This window comes from Salvia miltiorrhiza, chromosome 8 (assembly GCF_028751815.1).
Source record: "Salvia miltiorrhiza cultivar Shanhuang (shh) chromosome 8, IMPLAD_Smil_shh, whole genome shotgun sequence".
NCBI lineage: Eukaryota > Viridiplantae > Streptophyta > Magnoliopsida > Lamiales > Lamiaceae > Salvia > Salvia miltiorrhiza.
In genome coordinates, this window is record NC_080394.1 from 54,957,713 (window position 1) to 54,982,814 (window position 25,102).

Below are 25,102 nucleotides of genomic sequence, written 5' to 3' on the forward strand. Positions count from 1 at the left end.
ACCCCCCCAACGTTGGGGCCCCTATCGCGTATAGGACCCTATAGTCAGGGTCCGCGCTGTTTACTACCTCAACGTGGCTAAACCTAAGCAAATCCCCCCCTCAACGTTGGGCCCCTATCGCGTATAGGACCCTATAGTCAGGTATTAAGTACCAAATACCCCCCCAACGGTGACTTAATGCAGGGGGGGTATTTGGTATTTGAGGGGGGGATTTGCTTAGGTTTAGCCACGTTGAGGTAGTAAACAGCGCGGACCCTGACTATAGGGTCCTATACGCGATAGGGGCCCCAAACGTTGGGGGTGTATTTGGTACTTAACCCTAAATCAAAAAATTTCAACTTTTTGAAACTGATCTTTTTCTATTTCAGCGAAATTTCATCATGCCATTAAAGTGTGTATATATATATATATATATATATATATATATATATATATTGTGCGTTTAATTTTAAACACAAAAAATACATACTACTATTAAACAAAGATATATACTACTATAATATTGGCCATCAATATGCATAAAATAAAATTCTAAAACATATTTTTCCGTAGGTCAAGTGAAAAATATCTAAAAAAATCATTAACTATTTAAAAATCATTCTATGTCAATTTTCAATTCTAATTTATTCTTGTTTATTTATAAATATGTAATCAATCTTTACATCTAAAAATTATTAAATAATTATATAAACTTATTAATAAAAATCCTACACCATTAAATAATCATACAAACCTATAGATAACTTGCAACATGTTCAAATTTTATGTTCGTTACACATAAAATTAATTTATGAAATTCAAATCTAAAACATATAAATAGAATTAATAACATTAAAGTCATATATATTAAAGTAAATCATGTACATTTTTAAATTGAAATTGCAAAGTTGGATATTATGAAGTATAATATTACAAATCATTACAACCTCAAAATTACAAATAATTGTGTATTTTCTATTTTTCGTGTATGGATATAATAAAATTTTATTGATCAGTAAAATATTAATATAATGATTTTAGATATTTAATAGTTTTGGATATAGAAATTGAATTAAAATTAAAAAAAAAAGAATGAATAAGAATTGAGGAAAATTAGAATGGAGTGATTATACGACGCCACGCAGGATATAATTTATTTTATTAGAATATTTATATAATGATTTTTTTGATATTTAGTTTTTAAATATATCATGAAGGAAAAATTACTTATTGCTAAACGATTGCTTCGGTAATTTATAGTGGACTGATACACCATGATGAAAATGCAAATGTTACAATTGATTTGTTACATCCAGCCGACTCCAGGTCTAAAGATTTTAGCATCAAATGAGAATGGTCATATGTATGAGCATGACATGCCAACTAACTTGTGTATGATAAAATTTTCAATAAATTAAAAGGTATTTGTAAATTTAAGAATGTATTCAAACTTTGAAAGCTGAAGTCATAATTGATGTATTATTTAATTCATTTTCTTTTAATATATTTTCAATAACTGATTGCAACCACATACATCTAATTTAAGTAAAATTCAAATAAATGTAGTAGATCAACAGTTTGTCTCTTAATATTTTGTAGGTCAATAATAAGATATCTAATTTAATTCAACTTTAAATAAATACCATATATTTTTATTTTATCCAATTAACACTCTCAAAATGAGAGCATTTCCAACCACAAGTCTTGAGAAATAGAAGGAAGTTCCATTAATGAAATGAGAAATTGAGAAATTCTGGCAAAAATCACAAGGATTCACAACAGCATACCTCGCCTACCGATCTACAAAAAAATATTCATATTCACTCCTCCAAACTCAGCTGAATCCAGTCACCTCCAACTCTACTGCAATTGCTTCAAAATGCATCCAATATAAGAAAGTTTAGAATATAAACTAACAATCCATTTGAATCACCATGGCTTCTTTAGCTAGCTCAAGGCCTTCCCCAACTTCATCAGCCCTCCGACGCCACATCATCGCAGTATGCTTTCAAACTCACGGCAGGACAGGGACCAAAACTTTGAGCTTCCGATTGCAAAGGCGAAAATCGTTGCTTACAAAGTTTCATCTCTTTTTGTCTTGACATATATCTTTGTGATGTGTTCTTCGCCAATCTCATCACGATAAGGCTCAACAAATCTGTCAAAAAATCTATCCTCTGTCAATGTAGCAACAGCTGACAGTTTTGGCCACTTTTCAATCAGACTCCTACTTTCCAAGAGTCTAAGTATTTGCAGACGCGGCTCAAGCCTCTTCTTCATACTGCACATGAGTGCTACTGGACAAGTGACAATGCTGGATAGATCGTACTTACCGGTAGCAAGCAGAAGCTCTGTGACATTCTTCATTTTCTTCCCAGATTGTGAGAAAACCAATGGTTGCTTCCTAAATATTGTGAGTATATCATCATCAGAAAATCCCAAATCGCGGAGCGTTTGCACCTTGACTTCCCACATCCCTTCACTCGTATGAGTGAAAAGATTCACAGCTTGGATAAAAACGCCTGAAGTCCAAGGGACCCCAAATTCTATAGCCCTGACTACAGATTTCTGCATAATATCCGGCTTGACCACGAAACATCTCGGGCGAAGATGGAGAAAATGAAGGATATGCACCATTGGTATGCTATAGCTCTTCAATATTTCCATATTTGGCATTAAGGTTTTCTCCAAATCGGCTGACAGAAACCAGCTGCATCGTTTCAAAAGTCTGGCCAAATCATGATCGGATCCCAGCAAGCACTTTAGCATCAATAATTTGGGAATGATCCTATTCTCATAACTTGAACGTAAAATAGACGTATTTTCGTATATTATCTTGGCAATCTCCTTGGGGGAAAGGCCCAAACTCTGGAATACCTTCAATTTGAAATTAATGCTCTCAATGGTAAACCCTAGAATTCGAGGATTATATGTGACGACTTTCTGCAGCTGAGTAGCCGTAAAGCTATTCTCTTTGAGGAATGACAATAATGTATCAACTCCTAAGGGGCTTCTAGATTTAGGTAAACCCGATGAAGCTATTGAAGCTAATTCAGGAGGAAATTGGTGTTTGTTGAGCAATAGATCATAGATTTCAGGGTTCGGGTTTTTCACCCTCCAAGTGGAGAAGAAATGGATTGACGGGAAGAAATGAGTATTGGAGTTGCAGAGGAATGAATTAGGGTTTATGCATAAACAGGAGAGATTCCTGCGTGCAATTGCAATCATGTTTGATAGAAATAGAACTTGTGTGGGGAAATGATAAACGACTTGCCTGCAAATGGACGGATTCAAAGCTTCTGGATTGAGGGTTTCTGAAGCAGCGGCGCCGCCATGGCAGGGAAGGGAAGAAGCTTTAGTTTCAATATCACTCACTCTGTTACTGATATATTAATATTGAAATAATATATAGTAATATATTTTAAATACATTCAAAACAGCCCTTTATAAAATTAGAATTTATTGAAAACTCCATAAATTAGTCTGCTATAAAATTAATGAAAACCAAATTTCATAATGGGAAAATAGTTATAAAATTGTAAATACTGAAATATGCAAGGGCAAAATCGTAACATCAGCATTCAACTCTTCAACAGCTTCGAAAGGTTAGGCCAGGGCTTTATGCATTTTGCATTCTGATAAACCCTAAATTTTCGCAGAATTAGGCCACAAGCTCTTGAAATTTCGCGGGTTGAAGGTAATAGAATCTCCGTTCAAGGGTAGCAGAGATTCTTCAGGAGGATAGGGAATCGCACGAACGATTCACCGGAGAGTGGAGGTGTTGAGGAGAAATGACGGTCGCGAGCAAAATCGGGGACTGGACTTTCAAAGCGTTCACGGCGGGGCTCGGCATCGCCACCATATATATGACCGGTACTTTCTCCCTCAATGTCTACCGTGGTCTCTCCTGGCACAATGAACAAAAGGTTTGAATCTTGCTTGCCCCTGTTCCTTCACTTTCGCATAATTTCACGATTCTGTTTGGTATCTGATGGTTTCTGGGGGGGAAAAAACTGCTTTATTGTGTATGTATACATTTTTGTGCTGTATTTCTGTGTGCCAAATGAAATTCGAAGCAAAGATTATGATAATTTGTTTGTCGATAGTTTTGGCTTGTTTCCATGTGTCTCATTGCACTTGATTTGGGGAATTTGAGAATTATAGATCTCATGAATTTATAGGAATTATATAATTTGAAATCATTCTGAGATTTTTGGTCATTCTATGCGTTGGTAGAATCTGAGAATATTGCTCAAAGTGGCAGCTGAATGCTCACTCACTTTGAGCTTCGCCTGAGGTTTTTGAAGCTATTTTTTGCATACTTTTCTGTATTCTATTTTATGAGCAGTTTCAAGGCGTAGTTTTATTTGGATCGAGTTTCTTGTCTCAGGTCGACCCCGTGTGGGCATAACATCCACCTCACGTCTTAAGATGAATTACACGAATAGCAAGCTAACATGAGTGATACACAAAATGAGATACTATAAATTAGGAAATGTAATATAAGTAGTGTTGTTTTTCTGAGTAGCTGGTCACATAATTACTCTTGAACCACGTAGTACTCCAAATAGTCATCTCTCCAAAAGGATTGGATCCGGAATCAATATTTTTGGTATGTGGGTGATACTACAATTCGTTTGAGTGTCTTGACTACTTGATCCTCGATTTAGGCTTCCAGTTTCTTACAAGGGCAAGAGATTCTCAGTCGAGACAAGGACAAGTGTGACTGATAGTCTCTTGTCAAGATCACTCAAATGAATTGTAGCATCACTCCATATACCAAAACTGTTGGTATATGGGTGATGCTACAATTCATTTGACTGATCTTGACTACTTGAGCCTTATGTGAACATAATTATGCTATTTAGGCTGCCAGTTTCTGACAAGGACAAGAGGTTCTCAGTCGATACAACTTTTCCTCGTCAGAAACTTGCATAATTATGTTTACATTAGGCTCAAGTAGTCAAGATCACTCAAACGAATCATAGCATCGCTCACATACCAAAAATGTTGATTCCAGATCCAATCTTTTTGGAGAGATGACTATTAGGACTAGCAGTACTACATGGTTTGAGGGTAATTATGTGATCAGCTACTCGGAAGGAGAAACCTTGCCGGTTTCTTAATCCGACCATGTTATTTGCCACAGTTTGTTTTGTTGTATTGGGCGGTCGCGTTGTCAATGATGTATGCTTTCATTTTGCAGAAGGCTGGGAAGGAGGGGATTTTACAGAAGCCTGAGGAGGAGTCTACTGATCAAAATCCACAGTGATCGTAGCCTCTGACGAAGTCCATTGAAGACCGGAGTCTAGGCTCCAGCTGAATTGATTCAAGCAGACAAATTTCATGTAAAAGTATGCTATAGCAAAAGTCAGATTTTCATACATATGTGCAACGGAACGGATGGATCTTGCTTTGATCATGAGTTTCTTATCTTAGAATAAAATTCCATCAAAGTATCAAAAAGGTTTATATAGTACTTTTGCTTTTCTGAATTCTGATTGATGTTATAGAATTCGGAATAAGAGGAGATGTCTAGCTTGATAATGGGTAGCATTATTAAATTGGATGGTGTATTGGGCACATTATTTGTTATTTTATTTTTATGAGAATTTATGGGATTTTTTTGTGACATTTGCAAGTTGAAGCTTTTTTTTTAAAGGTTAGCTGTAGTTGAATAATCTTGATTCTTGAATTTGGGTTTTCACATTCTGGCTCAATTAATATTTTCATGGATCCAATTTGTAGTTTGTCTTTTCTATCGAAAAATAACGTCGTTTTTTAAGCTCGAAAAATAACAATGTTGGTAACAAAATTTAAAAGGTTTGTCTTTTCTACGGAAAAAAAAATAAGAAACTGAAAATATAGGTAACAAAAGCAGTAAATCAATATCTAATTAGGGAGATTTTCTTTAATACACAAGTTTTTAAAATTGTATACTAGAAATATCCACTTTTCTATTTTGCTACATTCTATTAGGGCAGAGCATCGGTTCAAAAGCGAACCGAACCATTTTAAGAAAACCGAAACCGAACCGATCTTAGTAGCGCTGGGACCGAACCGAACCGCCTAGACCCTAAAAACCGACCAAAATTGAACCGGTCGAAACCAATCGGTTTCGGTCGGTAACCGAACCGACCGACATTTTCAATTTTTTTTTCAAAAATTTGCCAAATCTGTACTTAATTAAAAATCTGCCCAAAACCTACCCAAATTCAGCCTTTACATAAATAAAAATTTGCATAAATAAAAATCTACATAAATCTCCCAAATTCAGCCAAATAAAAATTTGTACATTTAAAAATCTGCCCAAATTCACAAACAAAATCGCAGAGGAGGACGCGGGCGGCGCTCGTTGCTCCTCTGGTTTGGTCTGCTCGCAGCCTCGCACTGGAGGTCGCCGAGAATCGGGTCGTGGCTCGCCCTGGAGGAGAAACGCCGGGGTGGCGGCGGTCGCCGATCAGAGGGAGGACGACTGGGCTTTGTGGAGAATGGAGGCGGTGCGGTTGGGAGGGAGGGAGGAGACTAGGTTTTCGTGACTGAGGAGTGAGGAGCGGCGCTGTGAAATGAAATGGGAGGGAGCGACTAGGACTTGGGAGTTAGGAGACTAGGGTTTACTCTTTACTGTTTAGAATTAGTATATTAATATACATGATCGGTTCGGTTCGGTTAATAACCGAACCAAAAATAGTAAATCGAAACCGAACCGATATACCATCGGTTTTTAGCTTCAAAAACTGAACCAAATTTTTAAAAACCAAACCAAACCAAAATTGATCGGTTCGGTCGGTTTTTTCGGTCCGGTTCGGTCCGTGCTCTGCCTTACATTCTATACCCATCTTAATTCTTTTAATACTATTTGTTTGTTGAAAAAAGATGAATTAATTGCGACATAAAAGACAATTGTTGTGATTGAAGTTATAATTGGTACTATAATTCATCTGCGTGTGAATGTAAATGCCTTCAAAGGTGATGAATTAATTGCGACATACAAGACAATTATTGTGATTGAAGTTATAATTGGTACTATAATTCATCTGCGTGTGAGTGTAAATGCCTTCAAAGGTGTCTGCTCCATAAGTTTCCACCTATTTTTTCATCACATTATAGATTTTTGTTATTTAAGTTCTCGCTTTTTCCTTCTTTAGCATATTAAAGTTAATTTCGGCTTTGAAGTTTCTGCCTCTAAAGCATTCGCTCCACAATCATTTATGTTTGTGTCAGTAGAATTGGCGACAGAAACGTAAGTATTTTTTTATTGTACTTGAAAATTTTGAAGGGGCATAACTTAATTTTAAAAAAAAATAAGAATTAGTATATTTTAATGTTGTTTTGGTATGCAGTGTAAATAGATTAAAATTGTGTAGTTTGAAGTATTTCCATATCTAATTACTCTTTTCCTTTCTATAAATATTAGTAATGAGTACTCAACGTGCAGGGTCCTACAAGAGATGCTTTCGATTCACGAAAAGCGTAGTAGCTATAGAATTATGAGCAGAAAACACAACACAATCAAGTTTCTTAGAAAATAAAGAGTGACAACAAATTCTAAGCTCATCATATCATTCAATTCGCCATCATTCAACTCAATAAAGAGTTACAACAAATTCTATCACTACATAAAGAAAATATTGAAGCAGAAGCTTTTCATTTCTCGAGCATATGTGCATAAAGTGTGTCCATTTCTCTGATGATGAACACACTCACCGTACCTGCCGATGGACGGTCTTGGTTCTTCTTCGACTCACGGGGCTCGTGCACTCGTGCAGAAACGAGGAATCTAAGGACTGATACCGGTGCTAGGATCGCTCTCTTGATCCTTGTTTCACCGAGGAAACCGTGTGTATGCCTGGCTAGCAAGAGTATTAGTATTCTCCAAAATCAAAGCTATAGTTGGCTAATTCATATATATGCAGCACAATCTCTGCTTGGCCCATCACCTGCGTTAGAAAGCACGAAAGCTAAGAGTCGTATCGAGCCTTCAAATACATATATGGAGGGTTAGACGATTAAACAAGCTCAAATCTAAACGAGTTAGGATGATAGGAAAGGCACGAACGTTGGAATTGATCAGAGGGTACCTCGAGTAGCCATGAAAGGACGACGCACATCAAGCAGTACTATTATATACAAGTCCACTTGAGGAAACTTCAGGGAGTGCCGGGGAGCCACTCGGGATTTTGGCCAGTGGGTTCATGACAAGCGCATGGCGACCTTGGAGAAACCTTCGGTGTTCCATGGGAAACCCTTGTCCATTTCCAAAAACTGATGGGTTTCCATTAGAAGCAGCAGGCAATCGAGAGGTTGAAGAACGAGATCCTGCTTTTCTCCACAGTTTTGAGCTCAAGAAGTCGGTACCGGGTAGCTTGCAGCACATGGCTCCAGCAGCACCATTTTGTGACATCCTTCCGGTTGAGACAGCTAGATCGAATGAAATTTCATCCAAAGCTAGCTCGAGACCGTGTACACGTGCCTCAAGCGAATTCAATCCCTTCTGTGAGCTTCCAATAAATTTCTAGGTTTCATACAAGAAAGTTTTCAATGTCAGATTAATTAGCTATATAATTTCTAGTATGTAAATGAGGCAGAAATCCAAGCTAGTTGTTACCGTTGCAATATACATTGCACTAGGCATCCCTTCATAAGCTGAAAGGAAAAATATTTAGAAATACAATTGGAAGAAAGCTGAATACCTGAAGCATGTCCATCAAATTGGATTGCTGACTTTCAATCTGAAGAAGTTGTGTTCGTATCAAAGATAAGTCATCACACTCTCTGTGGTTCCTACAGATATCTCCCGTTTCATTACTAACAACGACGCTGGTGTCACCACATGGAACGACACGAGAGCCACCTCTGAAGAAACCAAGCTTATGCTGCTTCCCATTGTTCTCCTTGAAAAGGGCACGTTTGATTCCCGACTTTTCAAACGCTTTCTTCTCTCCCTCGCTGGTTTCCATAACATGATCACCCTTACCATCGGATAATTCCACACCGTAACAACCAGCAGGAGTGACAATTTCAACTTTCAAGTCAGAGGGTTTCTTCCGATCTAACTTCTGGAACATCGCTGGGCCCGTATTCCTAACATTGGAACCAAGAGGACTTCTTTTTCTTGCAGTCGAAGCTGGAGAACCATCAGCACGGGGCGTCCTGGTAGCCGGGGTGTCCAGAGGGCTTCTTCTCCTTGCTAAAAGATTATTAGACCCAACAGAGCAGGCAGTCTTGGAAACAGGAGGGTAACAACCATCGCTGGCGTTTTCTGTACTCGAAAACAAAGAAGTCTGTTAGATGTTACTGGAAAAGAAACATGGTTAATCGATCAAACAAGATACCCCATCTGAGGATGAACATTAAAACCTTACCGAACTTGAACAAATTCAAATGCAAGTATATAGTCATATAGATGACTTGGACATAAACGAACAATAACATGTAGGATATGATATTTACATCTGAAGCTTATGAAAGGAACTTAATACAAAGAGATGAAAGAAAACAACATAAGCAGAAAACAAGGCATCACAATTCACAACTGCATAAGAGTTTGAAAAGGCATGAACAACACAACAAAGCATTCAACACATCACACAAAAGCCATAATCAAATCACTATAATCCATTCTATGATGAATGTATGGGCTGAATAGATTTACATCACGAATTCGAATTTCAAACACAAAAATCTGAAAGAATGAAGAATAAACAACAGTAACTTGTAAACAGCAGAGTGAAAAATCATGTATCGTACGTTTAGATGAGGCCTCCGATTCCGGCAGCGGCGAGAACTCATCAGGCAGATCTGGAATTTCCTTCCAAGCTTCAATCATCTGATTCATCGTCTCCCTTGCTGCCTTCACCTGATCAGATCAACCCACACTCATCAGTCATCGAGACACACACACACAAACGGCCACATTTTAGGGCATTATGAGAAATCAATTGATTCAACAAATTCACCCAGATCTAAGATTACAACAAAATGTCGAGAAGCTATACTATTAGGGCGTTGAAATAGATCAAATTAATCAGCTTAAGATCACAAAAAGTTATGAGAGAAGCAGACCTTATCAAATCTCTTGGCCTCAAAAGTCTTCAAGCACGATGCCTTATACTCAGAGAGTGATTCCCTCTCCACGGCGGCGATCTTCACCAGCGCCTCCGCCGCCGCCTTCCTCGCGGCCCAGTCATCACTGCTCAGGAAATCCACCAACAAATTCAGCAAATTCCAAACCACATTCCTTCCGCCGCCACGCAGCACTCCGTCCACCGCCACCAAGCTCCCCACCAGCGCCAGAAGCGCCGGCTTCGCCTTGAAACTCTCACTCTTCGCCAGCTTCTCGATCCTCGGCAGCAACCTCCTCAGGCTCGCGGCGTCCGGATTCCTCGATCCCTCGATCGCCGCCGCCAGGCACAAAGCCGCGCCGGTCTGCGCGTTCGTTTCCTGCTCCGTGAACAGCGATTCGACGAATGGCTTGATCACGGACGCGAACGGAGGGGAGGTCACGTGAGAGGAGAGGGATAGCGACGCGGCGACGCAGGCGGAGCGGACCGAGGAGTCGGCGTCGCGGAGGCGGCGGACGACGGCGGAGAGGATTTTCGAGAGGTAGGGCGAGAGCGAGTTCCCGTGGTGCTCGGAGAGGATCGAGACCAGCCGGAGGCACTGGCGGCGGACGGGTGACTTGTCGGAGGCGTCGGTGGCGGCGACTGAGGAGATGAAGGAGGGGAGAGCGTCGGCGGGGAGCGTCCTGGCGATGGATTCTAGCTCCGACGCGGCGGCGGAGTGCGTGTCCCTGTCGGCTAGCTTGTGGAGGCACGTGAGCACGCGTTGCTTCATGTCACGTGCCTTGGCTTGCTTGGCGGAATTGGAGGCCGACATTCTCGGTAAACTGCTGGAAAATGTGAGATGAGTGGAGAATTTTTAAGTTTGCGGAGGTGGCGGAGGCGCCGGCGGCATCTCCGGCGGCATCGCGGTGGTCGGAGAAGATGAGAGGTAGTTGAGCTCAGATTTACTTTTTCTGTTTTTTTCCGATTTCTCCTTTGAGAATTATATATAACGGTGCGGGGTAGTATGGTAATTTGCTCTTGGTATTTATAACTAGAAATAAATAACTGCGGCCAACGGTGCCGTTTTGGTGAGTACACGTATCATCTTTTCTTTCTTTGGAAGAAAAATGAAAAATAGGGGTTGGATTTGATTTAAAACTAAGGCATAAATTTTGGAAATGAGCAATAGAAATGTGACAAAACGAAAGCAAGAAAAGGAAATATCATTTCTACCATTATTAATATGTTTGGATAGTTCGCTATCAATAATGGACAAAAAAAAAAAAAACTTTTATAGAACTATATTTTATAAAATTTAATGGAGAATAATTTTTCAGACGATTTAATCCATCGAGAATATATATGGTATTTTTTTATAAAAATCATTTTATTTAATTTCATTTGAAAAAGAAAGAAAGATGATACATTAAATTTCAACCTAATCGGCATAAATAAATTGTGACAACCATGTGAAAGTATAGATTTCCATACTACTCCATTTGCCAATTTTTTTATTCTATCGATTAATTTAATTATGTTTATAATAATAACATTATCATTATCAAAACATTATAATATAATTATAAAAACCATGCACTAAGAGTGGTTGATCTGTTTTGCGTATGAATGTGGGCTTAAACAAATGTAAATTAGGTGAACAATCTTGGGGTTGTTTCCATTTTTTTTAATGAATCTATAAATATGACCAATTATTTGTCTAAAAAATATGATTTATTTGAAAGTATTGATAATATGGGAATAAAGCAATATATGAAATATTAATATACAAGAAAATTCACGACTATTTAGTCTATTTTAGAGGAATATTCACAAACAATATAAAATTGGGTGGCATCGTTTTATCTTACGATATATAGTTGAACCATGATTCAAACCACATTTTGGAAATTTTCCCAAATCATACATAATTACCATATTAAATTCTTAATCAAGTAAGATTGATGTCTTTGTTTCCCTCATTTGCCTTCCATAAGTTCCATTATGTGAAAAAAGGAAAATTTTATTTTGTACGAGACTATTAATTAAGGAAAAAATAACTCAATTTAGCAATTTGGGGTCTAAATCAGGAATTGGAAAGGCAATTTAAATAATTACAAGCATTATTTTCCCCAAATAAAGTGACAAATCTTTCAATATATCTCTGGAGTTTTTGTGTTATAGTAACTTTTAGTGGTTGATAAAATTAATTACTCCTGTATATACAGCTTAGAATATTTATTTCTTCGGTCTCATGTTAATTAAATAAATATTCAATTCATTATAATATAAGTGAACGAGGACTCTTAATTACTCATGCTACATTATTGTCTCTTTTAAATAGCCTCAAACGCTAGATCTATTTTTACTTTTTTTTTTCCTTCATATTTTGTTGATCATAGCCAAATTAGAACAATTATACTCTTTTTTGTACATAATCATTGAGTTCCTTAGAGAAAATTAATAAGAATATTTCCAAAAATAATTAATTAATTAAACATGAATGATGAAGTACGAATTGATTTAGGAGGTAGGAATTTTCTCTATAATAGGTACTACTTTAGATATACAAATGAACAATGAGTTTCCTCGTACGGGTAATTAGGGTGTATAATATACCTATGACACCTTATTATATATTATTTAGTAAGAAGTAATACAAAACACTTGACCCTTTATAAATTAGAAGCTCAAAAATATTATACTGATTTGAAGGATTATGTATACCACCTACGGAGGTGGTATATGTAATACAAATTTTAATTATAACTATTATTAACTTTATATAATCATAATACCTTATACCAAACAATATATTATAATTTACAGATATTTTTATGCATTATACTAAACAAGTAAACACGATATTAATATGATATATAATAAAAGACATCCCCGACAAACATATCACACATTATCTCATACCGCGAACCAAACGAGTCTTATAGTCATAGATATATTACAATTTATTCAATTTCAAACATATTATTTTATAGATTTTGATATGATTATATGATACCACTGACCTAGGATTCGTGGCTTAAGTCAACAATTAAGAAAATGATTTATTCGATCACACTTGCAAATCTACATTCATGAAGAATTAATCGGTCTCCTAATTAATAAGGTATCTAATTACACAACACAACCTTTCAAATTACTAAATAATCAATAAAATATTAGTCAATAAATTGAAAACTCTTTAATCAACAAATTTTTGTGGGTTGAGTTTATTAATTAATTATATATATTTTCGGAATTTGCCAATCACCCCCTCACCCGTTTTCATTATTACAGCCTATAAATTAAAACCTATAATTTATAAATGCCTTTGAATGATCAGCTGCATTTCTTAATATTGACCCTACAAAGGAATGGGAAAATAATGTTTATTATAAGGGGGAAATTGAATGTGAAATTGAAATAGAGACTTATTGATAATAATTTAGATGTAATTATATGAGCAAAGGTGTGACATATCAAGGGGAAGGAGTGTATAGTTGAAGGATATTTGCAATCATTGTGCTTCTTTTTCAACTAAAAAAATAAATAAATAAATTGTGCTTATTCTTTTGCATCTTACGTTATTACGCCCTACTATGATTAAGGTATTGTTTGATGATCAAGCATCAATGATGAAAGAAAAAAGAGATATATATATATAGGGGTGCGCTCCAGTGAGACCCCCTATTTTTCGTGTAACATGAGTACAATGAATAAGACATATAATACTAATGAACAAAACGTATATCTAATGAACAAGATGTATATACTGATGAAAAATAAAAATTAAAAAATTCGTAATGAATAAGACATATATATTGACGAACAGAGCCGTATATACTGATGAACAATGCAGTATATACTGATGAATAACAAAATTTAAAATATTCTGCTCCCTCCAGGATTCGAACCCTGCGAAAAAAAATCACCCTCCAGATACAATATCAGCCATAGGATTGATAAAATAAATGCACCAGATCGTGCCCTAGATCTCACTAAAATTAGGGGGTCTCATTGGAGCGGCCCCCTATATATATATATATATATATATATATATATATATATATATATATATATATATATAGGGTGCGGTTATAGTGAGAATCATAATTATCGTGAGAACATAAGAATCAATAAAATTACTGCATCTGCTATACAAATTAATGCATCCGCTATTAAATTTAATGCATCCGAAAAAAAATATTTTTTTTGCTCCCTTCAGGATTCGAACCCAGCACCTGCATCCATCCACCAAGATGATGCATCCACCGTAGATCTTGATGATCGAATGACTTAAAATGGTTCTCCGTTCTTATTTTATTAGTACGTGGTTCTTATTTGAACCTCTCCCTATATATATATATATATATATATATATATATATATATATATATATATATAAATGCGTGGTATTTATCAATTAAACTTGCAAGTTTGTTATTGGATGCAAATTTAATTTTTGTTACAACAAAATATGGTTGATAATTAATTGTTATTATTTAATGATATTTGAACCTAATTTTCATCAACTTTATTGCTTAGGATAGGCCTCATAATGAATTTTTACCGGTTCAGATAAATCAATTAAAATGGCTATTTTAATTACTATTGAGTATTTTTTCTTTTTCTTTTTTTGAGGAGAAAATTTCAAAATTAAAGTATATTGTGAGCGGTAATATTTACATAACTAAATTATTTCTTCATAACAAATGAGCCGTATTTAAATTAAATTTCAACATTATATTATAAAAAATTAAATTATCGTGCATTGTAAACTATAACACTATAAAATTACGAACGGCAAAAACAAATCTCTGCATTAATTTCAAACTATAAAAGAAAAAATATTTGATTTGAAATGAACGTGATCGTATATTTTAATAATCATATTTTTTATATAGTTTATAGAGCATTACCAACTAATTATTGACTAATTTATCATAATTAAGCATCAAACTTAGTTATGTCACTACCATGCATTTAAAAATTGAGTAGTGATATTTGAACACCAGGTGTACGTTACACCTGGTAAAAAACCGGTTTTTTACCTGCTTAAGAATGTGGGCCGGTTTTATGGATTTAGTATATTTACTGATTTATCCTTGATTTATTCCATCCCTTTTCTTTCTTTTTTTTTCTGCCATATTATTTCATTTTTTCGGCCAGTATCATTAGTTTTTTTCGGCCAACATCTTTAGTGTTTTTTCGGCCATTTTTTCCTTTATTTTCGGTTAGTTTGTTTCCTTTATTTTTGAAGACTTTGTTTCCTTATTTTTATGTTTTTAGTTTGGAAAATTTTATTATTTATATAATTCGATTTTTTTAAAAAAAAAAATTTGTTCGGTTTTGTTTTTGATTTATTTGTTTTTAAATTTAATTATTGATTTGTTACCAATAATTTAGTGTTTCTTGTTATAATATTTCTAGGTTTGTTTCCAGAGATTTTTTTTTTCTAAATTAATATTATTATTTTTTTCAAAAATTATTTCTCCTAAATTTTGTGTTTATTTGTTTTTTATTAATTTATTTCAACTAATTTTGTGTTTCTCCTTAAAATAATACTAGATTTGTTTTTTGCTATTATTTTTAAATTTTTTCGAAAATTAGAGTTTTTTATAAGATAAAAATAATATAATTTATTTTTATTTAATATAAAATTATGTTATAATTTCGGATATTTATATTGCTAAAATTTTGTTATTTTTATTTTTTCCACTAATTTGTTTCCTATTATTAATTAATTAATTAAATTTTAGTATTTGTTAGGATTTAACATAGACTTGAATGAAAAACTATGTATTATTGTAAATAATACAATGAATAATACAATGAGGTGAAATGATTCGTAGGGTTCATATGAATATATTTCGCTCGCAAGACTATGTAACGAAGTCAATTCAATTCAGTTATTCGTTATAAAATAAAAATTTATTAATTAATTTAAGTTAAATTAGTGAATTTGAGGATAAACGTAATAAAATGAGGTGAAATGGTTCATATGAATATATTTCGCTCCCAAAACTATGTTTAACAAGTCGATTCAATTATTCCTTATAAAATAAATATTTATTAATTATTTTAAATTAAATTAGTGATTTTGAGGAAAAATATAATAAAAGGAGGTGAAATGGTTGATATGAATGTATTTCGTTTGCAAGACTATGTATAACAAGTCGATTCAACTATTCGTTATAAAATAAACATTTATTAATTATTTTAAGTTAAATTAGTGATTTTGAGGAAAAATATAATAAAATGAGGTGAAATGGTTGATATGAATGTATTTCACTCGCAGGACTATGTATTACAAGTCGATTCAACTATTCGTTATAAAATAAATATTTATTAATTATTTTAAATTAAATTAGTGATTTTGAGGAAAAATATAATAAAATGAGGTGAAATGGTTGATATGAATGTATTTCACTTGCAAGACTATGTATAGCAGGTCGATTCAACTATTCGTTATAAAACTATATAACATATACTTGTAGACAATGTATTATAATATAGTATTGAAGTCGATTTGATAATAAAAAAAAAATGAACTACTATAGTGTAAATAATGAAGTCGAAATAATTATACTCAATGAAATGAAGTTGAATTACTTAATTGAATTAAATTAGTGAAGTTTTAATAAAAAACGAATCATAGGATGGGGTTTTTATCGGAAAGCTATATAACATATACTTTATTAAAAGCGATATAATAGTAAGAAAATGAACTACTATAGTGTGAGTAATGGAAAAAAAAATTAATTCAAGTGAATCATACAATGGGATTTTGCTCGAAAAACTATATAACATATACTTTATTTGAATATATTATAATGAAGTATTGTAATCGATATGATGATAACAAAATGAACCACTATTGTGTGAGTAACGAAGTCGAAATAGTTATACTCGATGAAATAAAGTTTAATTAATTAGTGAAGTTGTAATAAAAATAAATTTTATAAGATATATATAATGAAGGAAATTTTATTAAAGTATAATCAATCCTACGTAGAGATTTTGCTCGGAATCTATATAACATATACTTGAATACAATGAATTATAATATAGTATTAAACGCGATATAATAATAAGAAATAATTATACTCAATGAAATAGAGATGAATTAATTAATTGAAATAAATTAGGGAATTTGAAAAAAAAAATGAATCATACGATGGCATTTTGCTCGGAGAACCATATAACATGTAATATAATACAATACTTTATTATAACATATTACAATAAAGTATATGTAATATTATTTTTCGAGCAAAATCTCATCGCGTGATTCAGTTGAAAATATTCTGTTTCGTTACTCACACTATAGTAGTTCATTTTCTTATTATCATATCGCTTTTAATAAAGTATATGTTATATAGTTTTCCGAGTAAATCTCTACGTAGGATTGATTATATTGTATTTTTTGCTTTCAACTTCACTAATTTATTTCAATTATGTAATTAAACTTGATGAACGTTGAGTTTAATTATTTCGACTTCAATAAAATATTATAATACATTCTCTTAAAGTATATGTCATATAGTTTTCCAACCAAAATTACATTGTATTCACAATTTTTTTTTGAACTTCACTAATTTATTTTAATTAATTAATTAAAATTTATTTCCTATTGTTATATAGCATTTACTGGATTATTATAATACATTTAATCCAAGTATATGTTATCTATTTTTTCAATCGATGCCCCATCATATGATTAATTTTATTTTTCTTTCTAACGCTTCACTAATGCGGTTGCCACTACCGGACAAGGTGGCAAAGTATAACTCACATATTATTGGTGTCTCAGGTTCAAATCCACCAAGTACCTTTTTTCTTGTATTTCGCTTTTTTTTTTTTTAAATCATCTTCGAATTTTTTTATTAAATATTTGAAAAATAAAATAAAAATGAAAACAAATCTAGGAATACTTTGAAAGGAATCTCTAAATTAGTAGAAATAAATAAAATTAACATATAATTCGCAAAATAAAAAATAAAAATCGAAAAATAAAATAAATGTCGAAATAAATGTAGGATTATTTTATAAGAATCTCTAAATTAGTGGAATCAAATCAAATATTATTTATTGGAGAATAAAAATCTCTAAATTAGTGGAAACAAATCAAGGATTATTTTAGGATAATATCTAAATTAGTGGAAACAAATCGAAGATTATTTTAGGAGAATTTCTAAATTTGTGGAAACAAATCTTGGATTATTTTTAGGAGAATATCCAAATTAGTGGAAACAAATAAAAAAATATATAATTTTCGAAAAATACAAAAAATTCAGAAAAAAAATTCGGAACAATAAAAAAATAATATGTGGAAACAAAAAAAAGAATATATAATTTTTGAAAAATACAAAAAATTCAGAAAAAAAAAATAATATGTGGAAACAAAAAAAGAATTTTTTTTAAAGAGAATCATAAAATTAGTGGAAACAAAATAAAACACAATTTTAGAATATAAATAAATAATTTAATCATCAATAAAAATAAATAATATTATTTTTTTTAAAAGTTGGAAAATATAAGGAAACAAAAAACCGAAAAAGAAGGAAACAAAAAAACCATAAATTTCAAAAATCATAACACAGAAAAAAAAAAAAACAAAATAATAAAACAATATATCTAATAAAGGATAAATTAGTAAATCAATAAATCATTAAAAACCGGCCCATTTGGACTAGTAGAAAAACCGGCGGTTTTTTGGAGGTGTATTGCACACCTAGTGTCCAAACATCATTATTGTTAAAGATTACACCTACGCTACAAAAACGTAAGTTCTATCCAAATCCTGATTCAACCAAAAAAAACAAAATATAAATTCTGATTTGACTTTTGTGAAATTCGAGTACAATCACATCTTATACTGTTATACATATCATATTTTAAAGTAATACTCTACAAAATTAATTATTACAAATAATCTTTTTGTTGCATCGAAACATATCATGTTGACTAATTTGGCTAATACTCCCTGAACTTGGTGAAATGAAATGGTTTACACACGTTGGCATTATCTTTCTAAGTTTATATATTTATTTTATTTTTATTACTTTATAAATTACATAAAATTAAATCAAATCACAATTTATCTTAATATTAAATATTTGAAGTTAAAAGGAGAAATGAATGAATTGAACTTTGATTTTTATATAATTTATTAAATTAATAATCATTTTTAGAGAACAATAATTATTATGAAGTATTATAATCAAAATAAATAAAAAATAGAAAAAATAATGCTAATATGAATCAAACGTAAGTAGATGTTCACATAAAATATGTACATAACATCTCTATTTGTATATATATTTTTTTAAAAATACTAACATGAACCAAATGTATACATATACTTACATAAAGTATACAACATAATATTTTTATTTTATTATATATATTTAGAATTATCCATATTAGTACTATCTTGGAAAGCTGAATCCGCCATAATCGATCAACTACATGCAATATTCCAAACATTTATAAAAAAATATTAAATCTCTCTCTCTCTCTCTCCAACTGAGTCATGATTGAATTTGACTCGGTGAATAAATACTTTTATATATTTTGCATTTTGCATGATTATAGTATGCCATTTGTTATCAAGTCGCACTCTACCCTCATAAATTGAAACCTTTTCTCTTTCATCTTGAACTTATAAATTGTGAACTCATTAATATATATGTCTCGAATTATCCAGGGCCATTCATATTATATACAAATAATTTGAATATATTATATTTTGAATTAATTTAATAGGGAAATATATCGAGTATTCGCGTCGGTTGCGAGGGGCCATTTCGTTGGACAATCTTTCACATCTCAAATCACTTCAAACCTATTTTACCAACCACTATATTTCCACATGATTTTTTACAAATCTATTTATAAGACAAAATAAGGGATTATGGTGGCCTTCTTTTATAAAAAGAAATATTATTCTAAGGTAACCATACTGTTTTGGGAAATTGCCACTATGTTTGGCTTCATTTTGACATTTTGACATTTTATTTTATTGCAAACAAATTCTTTTTGATCCATACATTTTGTTTGGAACCGTGTTATCGATTTTGCTAATTTCTACAACTCATTGAAAATAACTATATTTAAATATCCAGTGAGGGAGCATGATAACTCGTGATTAAATATTACCGCCGATGAAACCTAGCTCAAGCGATAAAGTTGAGACATTCGAATACTCTTCTTTATGAGTGATCTTAGGTTCAATCTTATTTGCGCGCGATTAGTTTTTTCACCTTTAATTGTATGTATAGTAGTCCAGCCTGCATGTTGTTGCCTCTTGTAGTTCTCAAAAAAAATATTGCACTAACAAATCAACTTATTTGATTATATAATAAATACTTCTTGTATTTTTTTTAAAGATTATATGCGTTAAGTGTCTTATCAACTAAATTAAAATTCATTGTTGGTTAATATTATCTTCTTTAATAGTTATACTTTCATTAGACATATCACACATGAACTTTATTGTAGTCTAATAACAAATAGACATCAAAATGAAAAATAAGAAAAAAATAAATGGAAATTCCCTAAGAATCTAAGATCTAGTTGAGTAAAGCTGTAAGTCTGTAGTATTTGTGCAGGAGAAAGTAAAAACATATAGTAGGAAAAAGTTAAAGTTGAATATTAATAAAGTAATAAATCAAAAGCAAAACATATAGGATGCTGGAGGTATATAGTTCTACTTTAAAATTATGGCAGTCAATCGCACTAGTCTAGATTATTGTAGTTAAAATTTAATTTTATTGGATCATATATAATTTTATCTGTCGGCATAATTGATTTTTTCGTAATGAAAAAATTTGTTCCACAATCACTAATCAAAATGCACATTGCACACTGAATTAATAATTTATACTTAATCGCAATAAAAAAAAATCATACATGAAAAATTAAAAGTGGTAGAGTATTCAACCTCAAAGAGGTCATATAATTTATTTTCCTCCTATTCTAGTGATAGTTTATGTTGGAGTTAATTTTTAACTCCAGTATTATTTTGTTTTGCCTTTTATCACGTTTTTGCAGGCCTTAAAACAAAGTCATAGTCAGTTCATATAAGATAGGAAACATGGAGAAATGAAGAGAAGGGGTTGAGAGAGTTAGTTCCTAAAATTATGGATAAAACCCTAAACTATCTCAACCTCCACTACTCCACTTCTTGCAACCACGTTTTCAGCTTTGAAGAGCAAAATTGGAGTTGTCTATAAAAGCTGAGGAAGTTCCCTCAGTCTGACCAGAGCTTACAGAGAGAAATCAAGCCATGTAGGGCAATTGTGTACGAGTGTGATTCCGTATGTTGGGATAACATCAGAGTCAACACTCGTTTTATTTTGTAAGGTTTCGGAGTATTACTCTTGAACCGAGTTTTGTATTTTTAGTGAAAGTGTCATGTGTTAAATACCTAGAGTCTTGTAAAGGTATTGAACGTGAGTTGTTCATTCTCGATTTAGTCTTTTGCCATGAGGCGTTTTCAAGTTATAATTTATAACTTGAAGAATTTTTCCATCTCATTGTGTTTCCCATTTTTATTTTCGCTGCAATTTTTCTCAGTGTGGTTGTGCGTGTTGTTTCAACATTCAGCACAATATTTTGATCCAGAAGAAGCAACACTAACAAGTGGTATCATAGCGGTCACTCGACACACTAAGTGTGATCCTCGTTGTTATCAAAACAGTTGCTTCAACATGGAGTCCAAAAATCTCGGATTTATGCAACCACCAATTCTGGATGGTGCAAATTGCTCTTTCAAGAAGTACAAATGCAGGGGGAGAACATCCATTTCGGGGGAGATTTAAAGGCTTATTGGTTTTGTGAAGAAAGGCAAAAATGGGGGTTTGTTGGAGTTAATTTTTAACTCAAGTATTATTTTGTTTTGCCTTTCATCATGTTTTTGCAGGCCTTAAAACAAAGTCAAAGTCAGTTCCTACAAGATAGGAAACATGGAGAAATGAAGAGAAGGGGTTGAGAGAGTTAGTTCCTAAAATCATGGATAAAACCCTAAACTACCTCAACCTCCACTACTCCACTTCTTGCAACCACGTTTTCAGCCTTGAAGAACAAGATTGGAGTTGTCTATAAAAGCTGAGGAAGTTCCCTCAGTCTGACCAGAGCTTACAGAGAGAAATCAAGCCATGTAGGGCAATTGTGTACGAGTGTGATTCCGTATGTTGGGATAACATCAGAGTCAACACTCGTTTTATTTTGTAAGGTTTCGGAGTATTACTCTTGAACCGAGTTTTGTTTTTTTAGTGAGAGTGTCATGTGTTAAATACCTAGAGTCTTGTAAAGGTATTGAACGTGAGTTGTTCATTCTCGATTTAGTCTTTTGCCATGAGACATCTTCAAGTTATAATTTATAACTTGAAGAATTTTTCCATCTCCTTGTGTCTCCCATTTTTATTTCCGCTGCAATTTTTTTCAATGTGGTTGTGCGTGTTGTTTCAACATTCAGCACAACATTTTGGTCCAGAAGAAGCAACACTAACAGTTTATATAATCAAATATCTCCAAAACTCATGAAATTATTAATTATTAATTGTAGTTTAACTAAACCCCGAATTAGAGTTTTAATTAGGATTTGTTAGCCTTAGTGAAGGGGTTTATTAATTTTCAATTTCTTTTTTCATTTATTAATCATGATTAAAATATAGTACGTATTTTTCTAAAATTTATTAATCATTGCATCATTAAATTAATTTTGATACATTGTACATAGAGTAATGCTATTTTGAACAAAATTTGTCCAGACAAAAAAGGTTGTTTTTAAAAAAAATATTTAAAATTTTTGGTTCAAGGTTGAAAAGGATTTAGTTAGTTTTATTGTTTTGCCCATATTGCAGTTTTTTTTTTAAATCAACAATTATTTGATTTTTTGTTATTTGTTTTGTAGTTTTTGTATTTTAAAAATAATAAAAATTTAAAAAGTTATTAAAAAATTACAAAAAGTTTACAATATGGAGAAAACAATAAAACTAGTTCAATTTTTATTTTTTTTTGAACCAAAATTTTAAATAAATTTATTTTATAAAATATTTAACTATATTTTATTCGGATAAATTTTGTCCAAATAGCATTATATTGTCGTACAAAACCTTAGAAAAATCAACGCTAGAATTAATTCATTTTCAGACTGCCATGCGATAGCAGACACTAGACAGTACTCAAACAACTTATTCAGTTACAAATAATTTCTCATTTAATTCAATCTATGTTAAAGTCAACTTTTCTTTATAAATGCCCATGCATTAATTATTCTTCCCTTAATACTAATTATCTAATTAATGTTCTTTGAAACTAGTCAACTAATCAGAGCATAGTAGGAAAATTTTATGTAATTTTTTTTTCAAATATATTAAGGATATTTAAATAAAATGAGAAGGGAAAAGAAGAGGGCGTTTACCTTTTTCTTTTAATAATTTATTCAGAACATGGTCCAACTGTATCCCTTCAACTTCTGTGAGGGATAATTATAAATTTCTATTTAAATATTATCAAATGTGGGGTCTTTATAAAATTTCCCTTGCTGGACGGTTGCAAAATATCAAATGGTCAGAATTTTAAATAAGTAAATTTTATAAGAAATGTATAATTTTAGACAACTTTAGTCTTTTTGTTTCTTGATATAATTTGAGATAATTTCTTCACATAAATAATTATTAAGGTCAACTAGAGCCAATTTGTTAGGTTTCGAGTTAGTTCAAATTGTTGTTAGACTATTCAATTCTGGTTAATTTGAACCTTTTTTTTTTCGTACTAAAAAAATTCTTCGCCCTAAATCTAAACTTTGATATGCATACTTTTTTTTAATGGCCTCACTTCGAATAATCCCCTCTCCCATTTTTAAATAAACAAATCCACAATATCTCAAAAAAAAAAAAAAAAAAAAACACACACATTGAGATATAAAAGGAAAACAAAAGGTAAGACTAATTTTTATGACTTATTTTTCATTTTCGTTTGTTCTATTGATAAAAGCATCCACAGTGGTGACTCGTTCTCCCTTACTCGAGTAAGGGAAAGATCGAGTAAGCGATCTATGACACTCTCCTTACTCAAGTATGACGCAACGCTGGTTTTGATATGCGCATGTCTACACGCGCGATATTAAAAAAAGTTATTTCTTAAATTTTGAATGTTAACGGCTCTTTACCTTTTATTTATTTATTTATTTGTTTCAAACAGTCAAATGACCGTTTCTCGTCCTTTTTTTTTTCCTTCATATAAATACCCCCAATTCTCCACATTTATTCATACCTCCAATTCATTCTCTACTTCAATCCTTCTCTCTTTCTCTACTTCAATTCTCTCTCCTCCTCCAAAAAAATGACCGAATGGTTTGATGATACTTTGTCGTCTTCGTCAAACGGGGTTGTGTAAGAAATCATCGATACAATCGCGGAGCATAAAAAAGTGATTGCTCAAATGTTCTCTCAACCGGAGTTGGAACGTGTTATTTACCACCGGTCTTATGTTTATCGTGATCGTGACTCGTGAGGCTGCCCATTTACGTCTTATGCAAGACTACTTCAATGACAATCCGACGTACGGGCCACAGTTTTTCCAACGGCTTTTTCGGATGTATAAGGAGCTGTTCTTGCGCATCGTCGATGCTGTGCAAGGTGAAGATGGTTACTTTCGGATGAGCCATGATGCTGCGGGTCGGGACTCTCTCACACCTTTGCAAAAATGCACGGTGATTATCCGCCAATTAGCCACCGGCTTTAGTGCGGATACTTTCGACGAGTATCTCAAGGTCGCTGACACGACAGGGCATATATGCCTAAAGAAATTCTGCAAAGTTGTCATCCGGGCATACGATGCCGAGTATCTTTGACATCCTACGGCGGCGGATGTAACATGTTCAACACTTTTTTCAGATGCACGAGGCGCGACATGAATTTCCTGGGATGTTCGGGAGTCTTGAAGTAATTATGTGTTAGTATTAAATTTTTTGCAATTAAAGTTAAATAAAAAATATAAAAATCAAAACTAAAAAAATAAAGTAAGAGAATGAGTCATCCCACAGTGGGCTCATTACTCATAAGTGGTCC

At 32.6% G+C, this 25,102-nt stretch overlaps 2 protein-coding genes and 1 long non-coding RNA gene across 4 annotated transcripts; 1 reads left to right on the forward strand and 2 right to left on the reverse strand.

The window, feature by feature from the left end:
- Positions 1–1,683: 1,683 nt before the first annotated feature.
- On the reverse strand, positions 1,684–3,395 carry LOC130999248 (uncharacterized). The gene is made up of 2 exons (XM_057924759.1): positions 2,313–3,395; positions 1,684–2,137 (listed from the first exon to the last, which is right to left on the reverse strand). Exons 1-2 carry the CDS (start codon positions 3,205–3,207, stop codon positions 1,953–1,955), a joined length of 1,080 nt encoding a protein of 359 aa, XP_057780742.1. The 5' UTR covers positions 3,208–3,395; the 3' UTR covers positions 1,684–1,952.
- A 4,120-nt stretch (positions 3,396–7,515) lies between these two features.
- LOC130999249 (TORTIFOLIA1-like protein 4) lies at positions 7,516–11,177 on the reverse strand. Of its 2 annotated transcripts, none has more exons than XR_009093455.1 (5): positions 10,045–11,032; positions 9,730–9,838; positions 8,673–9,241; positions 8,039–8,494; positions 7,516–7,919 (listed from the first exon to the last, which is right to left on the reverse strand). XR_009093455.1 is itself a non-coding variant. In XM_057924760.1 (5 exons), the coding sequence occupies exons 1-4, from the start codon at positions 10,855–10,857 to the stop codon at positions 8,090–8,092; spliced, it is 1,896 nt and encodes a 631-aa protein (XP_057780743.1). In that variant the 5' UTR covers positions 10,858–11,177; the 3' UTR covers positions 7,516–7,919; positions 8,061–8,089. The 2 variants fall into 2 exon arrangements, 1 of the variants encoding a protein (XP_057780743.1); XM_057924760.1 differs by having other exon boundaries at positions 8,061–8,494; positions 10,045–11,177.
- A 10,122-nt stretch (positions 11,178–21,299) lies between these two features.
- LOC130999250 (uncharacterized) lies at positions 21,300–22,428 on the forward strand. The gene is made up of 2 exons (XR_009093456.1): positions 21,300–21,384; positions 21,603–22,428. It is a non-coding gene; the product is annotated as an uncharacterized LOC130999250 (long non-coding RNA).
- The last annotated feature ends 2,674 nt before the right edge of the window (positions 22,429–25,102 follow it).